This window comes from Schistocerca serialis, chromosome 3 (assembly GCF_023864345.2).
Source record: "Schistocerca serialis cubense isolate TAMUIC-IGC-003099 chromosome 3, iqSchSeri2.2, whole genome shotgun sequence".
In the NCBI taxonomy this organism is placed as follows: domain Eukaryota; kingdom Metazoa; phylum Arthropoda; class Insecta; order Orthoptera; family Acrididae; genus Schistocerca; species Schistocerca serialis.
Genome location: NC_064640.1, coordinates 126122296 through 126134539, shown reverse-complemented (window position 1 = coordinate 126134539; position 12244 = coordinate 126122296). Strand labels below are relative to the sequence as shown.

General features: G+C 37.9%; 1 protein-coding gene across 2 annotated transcripts in view; it reads left to right on the top strand.

Annotated features, from left to right (window-relative positions):
• Positions 1-12244, top strand: part of LOC126469818 (exportin-4-like) — a 225342-nt gene that overhangs the window by 109888 nt on the left and 103210 nt on the right. For both annotated transcript variants that reach the window (XM_050097100.1, XM_050097101.1), the window contains one exon: positions 8929-9272. In XM_050097100.1, coding sequence (XP_049953057.1) covers positions 8929-9272 — 344 coding nt within the window. The remainder of the gene's footprint in view (positions 1-8928; positions 9273-12244) is intronic.

Here is a 12244-nt window from a genome sequence, read left to right as displayed (position 1 = left end):
CATTACATTAATAGATAGCTATATTCATTTTACAGCTATATATGTGATGCAGAATAAATCCGAAGTACTGGAATATGTTAAACAGTATGAAGCAATGGCAACTGCTCTTTGTGCTTTGAGAATTAGTAGATTCAGCACTGATGATAGAGGTGAATATCTACATCTACATTTACATAGATACTCCGCAAACCATCATATGATGTGTGGTGGAGGGTATCCTGTACCACTGCTTCTCATTTCCTTTTCTGTTCCACTTGCGAATAGAGTGATGGAAAAATGGCCGTCTGTATGCCTTCATATGAGTCCTAATTTCTTGTATCATATCTGTCAAATGAGATAAAAACGTCTTTGAGGAGGAGGGAATCTAGTATGAATTTATGGAGAGATATACACAACAACAAAATAGAGGGAGTGAATGGATGAATAAGAACATTATAAATAAGGCACATTGCATGTTGTTGAACAGTAAACTTGAAAAATGTTTCTGGTCCAAAGTAGTAAAGACTGCTGTTTACTTGATAAACAGAACACCAATATGTGCATTAACAAAGACAGTTCCTGCAACTCTGTGGCACAGTGAAATGCCAAAGTTGCAGAAACTAAGAGTGTTTGCTTGTGCAGCATATCTACAACTTCTTGCAGAAATTATTGCTGGAAAGTTTGATTCCATAATAAAGAAGTGCTTCGTGGTTGGATAATGTGTTAATAGATATCGAGTATGGTGCCCAGAAGAGAGAGAAATCATTCTGGGAAGAGACATCAAGTTTGATGAAAGTTGTTTTGATTTTAATAACAAAGATTGGTTTTCTTGCAAAGAAGACACAAATGATGGAGATATCATCAATGAATAAAATGTCAGTGACTGCAAAAATGACTCCATACAAAGTAAAAATGAAGATTATGAAGATGTTAGACCTCCTGAAATCCACAGAACCACCACAAAGTGGAAGCATGCGGTGTGGATGGAAGACTGTGCTGAATTAGCATTAAATACAGAAATTTATGTTGAGGATGTTCTGGAGATTTTCAGTGATATTTACAGTAGATCAGATAAAGAAGAATTCTTTCACACCGTAGCAGAAGAGATGAAAGTAATAAACAAAAACAAGACCTGTATAATATGTGAATTACCTGATAACAGTAAGGCTGTTGTCACTAAGTAGGTCATCAAAGTGAAACATGATAATGTGGGCAACATTAGTAGTTATAATGCTCGACTTGTTGCACAAGGTTGTTCTCAAAGAAAAAGGTTAGACTATAATGAAATGTGTGCTCCCGTAGCAAGGTTGACTAGTCTGGGAACGTTACTTGCTTCTGTGAATTACAGAAAATTGACTGCACATCAGATGGACATAAGAAGTGCCTTTTTTCATAGAAATTTATATGAAGAAATTTATGCAAAGACATCAGTAGAGTTTAGTGTAGAACCAGGTAATATAGGTAAGCTAAACAAAGCAATTTGTGATTTGAAGTAGGCTTCAAGATCTTGGAATTTAATGTTTGACAAGTTTGTTAAAGATTCAGGCTCTGTTCAAAGCAGTGCTGATGGGTGTTGATGTACTTACAGGAACTAAAATGCTATGGTTTATGTTTTGTTATATGTAGATGACATTACCATTTTAGGTAATGATAAGATGAAAACTGAAGAATTCAAATCACCTTTTAGAAGTAAATTTCAAATGAAAGATTTGGATTATTTGAAACTGTTCTTGGGAATTAAGATAGATAAGAGGGGGAGTGGAATAATTTTGAACCAGAAAACTTATTTGGAAAATCTGTTGAAGAAGTATGGTTCTAAATAATGCAAGCCAGTCAACACACATATGGAACTGAATTGCAGAGAAGTAGAGAATGATATGAGAGTGCATGAAAGAGTATCATCAGAGAATTAATAGGATGTTTGCTGTATGTAACACAAGCAATATTACCTGATTTATGCTATGCTGTTAATTATTTCAGTTGGTATCAAAGTGATCCAAAGGAATCACACTGCAAAGGTTTAAAGAGAATACTGTGGTACATAAAAGGTACAGTAGATTATGGGATGCATTATAAAACTGAAGAGAACAATGAAACTGTAGTAGCTTATGCTGATTGAGCCAATAGTTCAGATAGAAAATTAACATCAGGTTATGCTATGGGGGAACAAAAAAACTGAGTCCTGCAGCCTTGTCTTCTACAGAAGCAGAATTTGTATCACTTGCAACTTCTGTTGTAGAATATTTGTGGTTTGTGAAGCTGTTCCAAGACCTAAGAATTTTGAAAAATGAAAAACATAATTTATGAAGACAGTCTTGCATAGTGTTTATTTGTAAATGGGAATATAAAGATTAAAACACATAGATGTAAGTTTGAGATTGTTAGAAACAATATTTGATAAAAAAAATAGATATTGTGTTCTCTATTTTTCTACAGTGAATAAATCAGTTCAGCTGGAATGTTTCTTGCTTCCAACCATGCTCTGCACTCAACCTTTGACATTTGAGCTGGTCCCACATGTTCCCTCTGGGAAAGCTGGGGATCTTGCTGGCCAAGAGAGCACCTCAGCATCACACTGATAGTTCATGGAGATGTGTGCTATGGGTGGAGAAGCATTGTCCAATTGAAAAAGGGCACCACGTTACTTTGGCTTGAGTAGTAACATGTGAGGATGCGGGGTGTCCGTGTCATACTGTTGTGCTATTGGAGTTCCCTCAATTGCTATATGCCATGACCTGAAGTCATATCTGATGGCTCCCAACACCATGCTGCCAGGAGTAATACCACTGTGCCTTTGTAAGACATGGGAAGAATCAAACCTCTTTCCAGATCACCAACCACCACCATACACGCCAGTGATGATCATCTGGGTGGGCTATTTTAGAACCACATTCATCATTGAACACAATGCAATGCAGTTAGTCAGCAGTCCATGCTTTTTGGTCACCACACCACACTGAACACAGTCATTTGCATTGTGTTAATGGCAGCCTATGCATGGGGTTGTAATTCCCTTGTCTGGCTGCTACTAGTCTCTAAACAGTGGTGCAGGATGACACAGAATGTTGTATGGAGACCATTACTTGTTCTCAGAAGGCAGGCACAGAACTGAAGGGGTTATGATGTGTTTATTGCACAATACGGTGATCCTCCCTTGTGGTGGTCAGATATGTTCAACTAGAACCTTGACGAGTATGCCTGCCCTTACATTCTCATACAGTCCAACATCAGGCCACTGTCGGATCTGACTGCCACACAGTCTGAATATTGCATGATTCAACCAGCTGGTCAAATGTAAACCAACTGTGAGGCCCCATCCATACTTCGTTAGATGCTGACATAGCTGCCTCACACGGGTACATGGCATTCCATGTCCTACACAATGATCACTCAGCATCTGATGCTGTTCATGTCCTGTCATGTACTCTGGTGGTCGGCTGTTCCACCTGTCATAGGGAATTTCAACTCTAATCATTTACATACCAACTGCCTGACTGTGTGTGTGTGTGTGTGTGTGTGTGTGTGTGTGTGTGTGTGTGTGTGTGTGTGTGTGTGTGTGTGTATATATATATATATATATATGTGTGTGTGTGTGTGTTTTAGAGATGGGCAAACTTGTTCATCTTTGGGAACTAGTGCATGGGTGGTTGCTCTTTTTTGGCAACCATTCATTTTTACTTGTTAATTTGTGCTTGGTATACAGTTCTTATGAAAAACTGAAAATTAGTAGCATAGGTGACTGAAGATTGAAGGCTCCAGGAGGGGGCACTTGCCTCTGCCCTGAAGTACAGAGTTTTTATTCATAGCAGAATTCTCACACACTTGTAAGTTTCATGATTCTGCAAAACCTCTCGTTTAGCCTTCTGTAGCATTATGTGGCTGATCGCAGTGAAATAATATAAGGTGGCGCACGAAAAACTGGCCCTGGGTACAGAATTCTCACCAATTACGTAGGATTTGTTGACTGCTACAAGCAGAATAGATACACACGTAATAACTAGGCTGTGAAGAAATAACAAATAAGCTAATGTAAACAACAACTCCGAAACAATAGATGACGATTGGTAGGTGACAATGAGCAGTCTAGTACTCGGGGCCAATTTTTCTTGCACCACCCTGTATCAGTGAAATAAGATTGTAGAAGTTATCATATTCTCTTTGCAAAATGTTATGTCGATTATGGAACGAAGACTTCATTCAGCTGTAAGTACAAGTATTTCTTCAGCTGTTTATCGAAATAGTGAAGTAAGTTGATATGCCATTTTGTTACCTGAAAAGATGTATGTATTACACGATACATAATTTTATGTAATTATAAAATACATTATAATTACCAGTCGTGGACACTGAATAGAATACGAAAAGAACCAGAAGTTCAGATTTCAAAAAAGGTAGCAAATGAAACAAACAACTCTATACTGAACTAACTATGAGCAGTCGGCAGTGGCAATGCGATGAGTGACCACGTGAAGGAGGACGAGACTGGCCGAATGAGACCGAGACAGATGGGAACGGGACCGAGGCTGGAACAAGACCGGCTGAGGTGCCGCTGTGGGAACGAGACCGACCGTTTCCCATTACCAGGAACTATAAGTAGAAAGCCGTGACCAAAGTGAACTATGAAAGACCGTTCCTTAGAATTTGTTCATCGCTCATTCCATTCATCTTGATGAACTGTTCCTATGGACCCGTTAGTTCGCGAACGACCCATCTGTAGTGTGTGTGTGTGTGTGTGTGTGTGTGTGTGTGTGTGTGTGTGTGTGACTACGTCTTCTAGGTGCTTCATTTTTTTGTCAGGCAGTGAAATTGCTGTGGTTAGGTTTGAACAGGCAAACCACAGTATGCTAGCCAGTGACACTAACCACTGCACACAGCACAACTTGGAGCATTGCTCCCTGTCCTGCAGAAACAGTGACCTGCTGTTTCAGAAGTTCTTGTTGGAGCCTACAACAGCAGTCTGGATCTAGATCTTGTCAATGGTCCTGTGTATGGTAGCACTAGTAGATCCTTGTGTCCTGGTTGTGTTATCACGTCCTCTTCACTACGATTAGCAATGAAAGTAGCCGTCCCATCAAAGCTTTGGGATTGTCATGTGGTTTTTCAATTTCCTTAAACAAGATACCCCCATTGTTGATCTGTGTCCCAGGGCTGTAGTAGGACTTCATATAAAGGATACAGATGACATCTTTGCACTTTTGTCTTCTTGATTAAGGGTGACAATCCTCAGCTTCACAGCTGATGTCCAACAATGAACAAAGGATATGATATGGCTCAAAGTAGCATTTTAGTAACTTTTGTGAGAGTCCCACTTTCAGCGCAACCATAAAAATCCATATAAAGTCTCCTGGGCAGTATCTCACTGGCCAGCACTACGCATTATGGTGGTGTCAGTCTTTCTCCTGGGTGCCCTGACTCTGTATGCCTACTAGCTGTCTTGCTTCTTTGGTTCTGGTGATGATATGTTTCATGTAGTCATCACGGGCATCATTTGGTTGAAATAAGAACAGTGTATCCATTTGCAACATTTATGCTACTGCCTCAGTTCAGTGGGCATCTTTGTCATTTTGGACTTATTTGGCCACACTAGAAGAGAGTGCACAATGTAACCACTGTGCCATATGATGGTGCACTGTTGCTGTACACTTTCACTCAGTGTGGATTGTTACAGCATTGTTCTCCTAAAATGAATTACTGCCCAATACTCCACTTTATCTATGGGCTGCACTACTTTGTTTCGACTCCTCAAATGTTGCACTGGGGTGTGGCAATTTAAATGTGTGCTGGTAATGCTAACAAACAAACAGATTATTTTTTAGAAATTATAATTAAAACTTTGAGACCGCCCCTTATAGTTCCTACCACTTGGTTTTCTTTTCACTGTTATTTTGAAAACAGAATCTCTCATGGGCATAGTTACAGCCTTAGCACAGTGATGTGACAGTGGAAAAAACGCGTGGAAGTATAATGTTGTAGTTTCCACATAATGGCAACTAATGACACAGCTGTTCTGCTCACTTTAAAAATGAACAGTGTACAAGCAAAAACATAGATAATGAAAGCATACAGGGTGAGGTTTACCTGTCTACGTTTCCCTCAGCAACCTACAGGCTGACGATTGCCTTCAGACCTTTGTACAAAAGACACACTTGGGATACATGGTTGAATGAATGTCTGTCATATATCTTGGGCTCATTGCATTGCAGTCTGAACTGGAACTTAGTTAAGCAAGTTTGGCTTGAAGTAAAATATATGAGAGCAAAAAATTAACCTTACTTCCTCCTGCATTTAGGATAATAACTAGATGATGTCAAAGATAAAGTAATTCACTGTGTATCTGAGCTTATTTCATGAAGACAGGAAATGGAAAATAGAGGTTATTGAACTTGTTCAAATACAAGAAACAGATTACTCAGTGTACTCTTATTGTTTTAATAGTTAGGCTAAATTAAAAAAAATTGTCATAAATTACTAGATCTAAAAATCTGAAGCAGTTCGATTCAAATCCCATTGTGCATAGACTAGTTCAGGAATCTTGTTGTCTTCGTGTATTTCTGCAGATGTATTTACAGATAGCTCTGTAAAGATGGTCATTGATTGTTACTGTTATTACCCCACTGTTAATGAACAAAACAATACTGCTCTTGTTAGGTACATTGTACATTGCATCATACAACCAGGAGCAGTTGAAGCAATGTATAAGGTTATATGGAAGGACTGTGATGTTCTCATGAAACAGAACTAGTTTAGTACTTTAAACATAGCTGCGCTACAGCAACGGTTCCACGTAAATCAGACTAAGAACAGCCGACCAGTTGCAAAGGATAAAGTAATCTTTACCTAGGTTTCAATAGATATAAATCTATCTTCTTCAGAAGACGGCAGTATTATAACATGAAGTGATATGTCCTTATCGTTTAGGCAAACATCCGCATAGTTACTAGTTTAATTAGAATGTCATTGTCAGATGGTTTTAAATATATTAAGTGGTAACTTGTCACAGGCCAGAAGAGGTGCTCAAAATGTGAATATATCTGTGCTCTGATTTTTAGAACAACAGTCAGAGTGCAGATATCTTTACATTGTGTGTACTTCTCTTGGCCCGTTTAGTTGAAGAGTAATGAAACTAGTTGTATGACTTGAAGTTGTGAATAAAATAAAATAAAATAAAATCATTCCAAGGCAGCCACTGTGCTCTCCTTAGGTAGTATGCCTAGTCTGTGTAACACTAAATACAGATTTGTTTAGCAGTTGCCACAGTAGTTACAAGTTCTAGTTGAAGTAGTGATAGTGGTAATTATAGAAATATTAGATTAGAAAATAAATCGACATTATGTTCTTAAGTAAATGAACAGGGAAAAGAATTAGATTGACGGTAGAGGAATAGGCAAACCAAATAAGGCAGATAATAATATGTGATGTTTTTATAACTGGTAAAGGATTGATATGACTTGGCAGTGGTCCCATCATAATAATTAACAGTTAAAAAAAGTGTCAAAAATTACAGTAATTTATAGTTTTGAATGTGAAACAGCCCAACAACCAATACCATGCCCATAACTTCAAATGTAATCCCACATTGTGACTTGATCTTACCATTGTTGATATCTATTGGTTGTAAGAATTTTGTTAAAAGAACCAAATGGGTGCCATTCTACAAGTGAGCTTGAAAAAATAGCAATCACTTTGTTGTAAGGTTCTTGAAAAACGAGGTTCCTTATTGTCTGAGCACATACCTTTTATAAATGACACTTGTTATGTTTGAACCAAACAGCTAAAAGTTGATTAAAAGCTGTCAGCCTTTATCTTACACTTTAAACTTTTAGTGTTCCTCATTGTATTAATAATTATTATTCCAGAGTTTTTGGCTCTTATTTCCTAATGAGCTACTTATAACTCCTATCCTGCCCCCCTCGCCCTCCCCCTCCCAGCCCCCTCCCCCTTCCCCTCCCCCTCCCTCAAACAAAAAGGAGAAAAGGGAATGGGAGAGAGGGGGAGTTGGAATGAGGACGGTGAGACGCCTGACTTCAAAAAGCTTTTTTAGTGCAGGAGAAAGCCACATAGATTGAATGCTACAAAACTGAGAAAAACAGAATTGTAATTCTTTTATGACTTTCATACCAAGTAGTATAATGACAGAGTGTATCTTTAGCTTGTGTGGGGTACTAGAATTTTTCTCTCTGGAAAGTTGTATAATGCCCCATAGAGAAATAAATAATGCCAATGTGTCTAAATACTGTTAGTTTTGTTATATTTTAAGTGTACACTATGAAATAGCCAAATGTGTACTACACTGTATAGCTGCTGTCCACTGTACAGCTTTGAATGTTTTTATCCTTAAGGAACAACCTATCTTTGTTTAGAAAAGCACTTAAGCCCCTCTTCAGTGAGGTGGCACAGCTAGTTAAGACACTGGGCACTTATTCATGGGATGACCGACCCAACTTAATGTTTTAGTGGTTACCCTAAATTACTTACAGCAAATGCTAGGATAGTTGCTCCGAACAGGACACAGCCAATTACCTTCCAGACCCCTCCCATTTTGAGCTGCTGTTCTGTCATTAATGACCTCGTAATTAACAGGACTTTAAATGATAATGTTCCTTCCTTCCTTCCTGTTAAACTGCTTCATTTCCTTCACATTTTTCAACCTTGTATCTTGATTTTAAAACCTCTAATCATCATTTAACATTCCACACTACATTTACAAATTCCAAATGATAAAATTGTGTTTGGTTTAAGTATGATTTTCATTGTACTGTTTATCAATCTGAAAATTGCTGTCTTTCATGAGGAAGCAAATCAACTAGTTTGCTTACAATGTTCTGTTCTTCGGACGCAATCTGACCTGTAATTGTGCTGCAGTGGTGTTTTTTTTCTGTACTATAATAGAAATTTAATTATAACCTGGAGTTTCCTTTGTTTGATAATAGAAATTTAATTTTTTTGCAGATACTAAATCACTCATTTCCATTGCTGGCAAGCTTAATAGAACAAGAGTCATCCAGGTTACATGAAGTGATGCAGAAGAATCAGTCAAATATTCATCAGGCTGGACCTTTGCTGTACAAGCTGCATGAAAATCTGTTGTGGCTTGTTGTTATAGCAGGACATGTTTTATCAATGGATAGCGATGGTGAAATGTCTTTAATCCCTTCTGAAATAATGCGATACAGTATTGATCAAAGCGCAAGTGGTGAAGTTGATCCATCAGTAACTGTACAGTTAATGTGCACACGTGGTTTTTCAAGTGCAGATGTCGCGCAATCCTGGGAGAGATGTGATCATGTTGTCAGGTATGTGTATGAACTAGCTTTTCTGCAATAGAATTGATGACTATCACAGTTTTTAAGCTTTAGCTGTTCTGCTGCCGCATTTACCTGTCTCTCTTACATTTTCAATACAATCTGGTATTTTTTTCTAAATGTGGGATGTTTTAAAGATAATGATTATGCATGTATGAGTACTTGGGTGGTCACACACTGTAAACTTAGGATTTTATACTAGATGAAAGTGTATATCATATTTGATGGATGCCTAGTACTGTGTATTAAATTTGAATTGAGAACAATAATGTAATATACCTTCTTAGAGGAACACTGCATAGAAAAAATCTATATAGAATTAATATATTTTTGATGGAGACAGACTCAGACTATTTCCTTTAGCTTTCACCTGGTGAAAAAGAGAGAGAGAGTAAAACAAAAAGTTGCTTTCTGGTTGGTTATGACCATATTGGCTGCTTATTTAAAATAATCATGGTGGTTCAAGAAATTTACTAAGTTATTGCTTTGTCAATTGACGTTTTACACTGAAATTAAGTTATAGCACATCAGATGAAATAACTTGGTGGTGGTGGAATGCTGTAAAGATCTTGGCTTTACTGCCTTTATCATATGGGGAATAGTCAAACCTTCATAAAAACGCCCATTCTAGTTCCCTAGTAGGTAATAAATCACAATTAATCTCAAGTCTACAGCAAATCTCTCACTGTTTTGGTGGGCATGTGGGTGACATTAATATCAAAGGAAAAAACTGAAGAAGGGTGGATAGTCATCCAATTAGTTTCCCACAAAAGTTATCTGTTTGTAGGTATGACAGAAAGAGTTCTTGAGCAATAAAATGGGGCAGCATGTTCAGTTAACCCTCCAGCAGGTGCGTCAACTTTCATGACGCCACTAGTCGCGATGTATCTCGTGGATACATGCGACAATTTTTGTGGTTTTTTGTTTGTTTACAGGTTCTTTTTCTTTTGTTTTTGTTTTAAATTGCAGTTACCTTTATTGTTACAGATTTTACAAATACAGAAGTGAACATCAGGCTCATTACACTTTCAAATTAACAGAAATATTTGACATTTTATTATAGATACAAATAAATTACTGAACTAATCAAAGCATGTCTCTTTTTACTGATTGCCCTCTACAGAAAGACAGTGTTCACAAATTATTTTTGCGTGCTTTTGCAAACAAAGATATGTACCGCATTTTTCACACGTATACTTGCTGAGACAAGTCTTTTTTGTCTCCCTGTAGCATGACTGGCACCTTTTTCTTTTCTTGTTTTCTGATTCCAAGGATTGTTCAGCGTTTTCTTGCTCTTTTCCTTTAGGTTTGTAATTTACTAGCATTGACTTTATATCATCAGGTAGAGTCATAATAAGAGCTCTTCTTTTGAGATGATCTTGTAGTAGAGTCAGAGGCAAAGTTTTGAGGTACTCGCGCCGATTTGAGTATTTATTCTTGTTGCCCAAGAAAATTACTCTTGAATTGATGCCTGCAGTGTTCAACAGGTGGAAAAAAAAATCACCATAGGCCATCTTCTTGTTGACCTAGCTACATTGTAGGTTGCTACAGGGAGACAAAAAAGACTTGTCTCAGCAAGTATACGTGTGAAAAATGCGGTACTCATCTTTGTAGGTTTGGTGTCATTATAGTGTAGAATAATTGCTGGTTTTTTCTCTAAACCTTCCGAAACCTCACTTGACGATACATGCATACTTGAAAGGAGGACTACAGTTTTCCCTTTTTTCGGGACATACGACACAAGGGTTTCATTCTTGCCGTAGCCAAATATGCTATCATATTGATGTCTACTTTTTGGTGCTACGAAATTCGATGGCAGTTCCTTCTTGTTTTTTCTAATTGTGCCTACAAACGACAGTCTCCTTTTAAGCAGTTCTCTTACTAATTCCAAACTAGTGAACCAGTTATCTGCTGTAATGTTTCTACCCGTCCCATATATTGGTTCGGCAAGTCTCAGAACTACTTCTTTGACGGAGTTGTTATTCTGAAAGGGTCCTTCTGGTTGTAATCCACAATATATTTCCATGTTGTAAGTATAATAAAGCTTGGCATCACATAGGCAGAAAATTTTGATGCCTTATTTAGATGGTTTAGATTGTATGAACTGGCGAAATCCACACCGGCGTCGAAATGCTGGTAGCTGCTCACCAACTGTGACGTCCTGACTGAGGGAGTAATGTGTCTTGCAGTTATTCAAACACATGGTGAACATTTCCCTCACAGCTGCTAACTTGTCTGTCTTGCGCTGTTCTTGTCTTGTGGCTCCATCATCAAAACGAACACATCATATTAGGAACAGGAAACGTTTTTCGGACATGGTCATTCTAAAAATATTCAGACCAAGGTCATCTGCTGTCCAGAAGTCGTGAACATTCTGTCGCCCACCACGGAACACACCAGCAAGGTGTAACAAGCCAAGAAAGGCTTTTATTTCGATTGCGTCTGTGTCCTTGCAGTCACTCTCGTGAGCAAAGTTTCCTTTTAGATCAGCTATACACCTGTTAGTGTTGACCACAATTAGATCTAGGATATCATTACTGATGAATAGGCTCCAGCAGTCAATTTCAGTTACCATTTTCTTTGCATCTCCAACTACCCCAGGCAGTTTGGTTAGTATATCATGAGGCCGTGTCTGTGTTGCTTTCCAAGGCACTTTCCACCATTTAGTTCCATCCTTACCTAAAATAAAAAAATAAGTACATTACACCATTGTTAGTTATTGTTATTATTACATCTGAAAGCATATTTATTGTCTTTTCTACTCACCAAAATAGTAATGTTCATCAGTTTCCTGCACTTCATTATTTTCCTCTTCATCAAATTCATGATCTGTGTCTGAGTCTACAGATCGTGTTTCGAGTATATCTCCGGTTCCTGAATCAGTTTCTGCAAGATCATCTTCATCTTCAATGGATACCTCGTCATCGAGAAGAAGGCGATGTACTTCTTCCAAATCCTTAGGA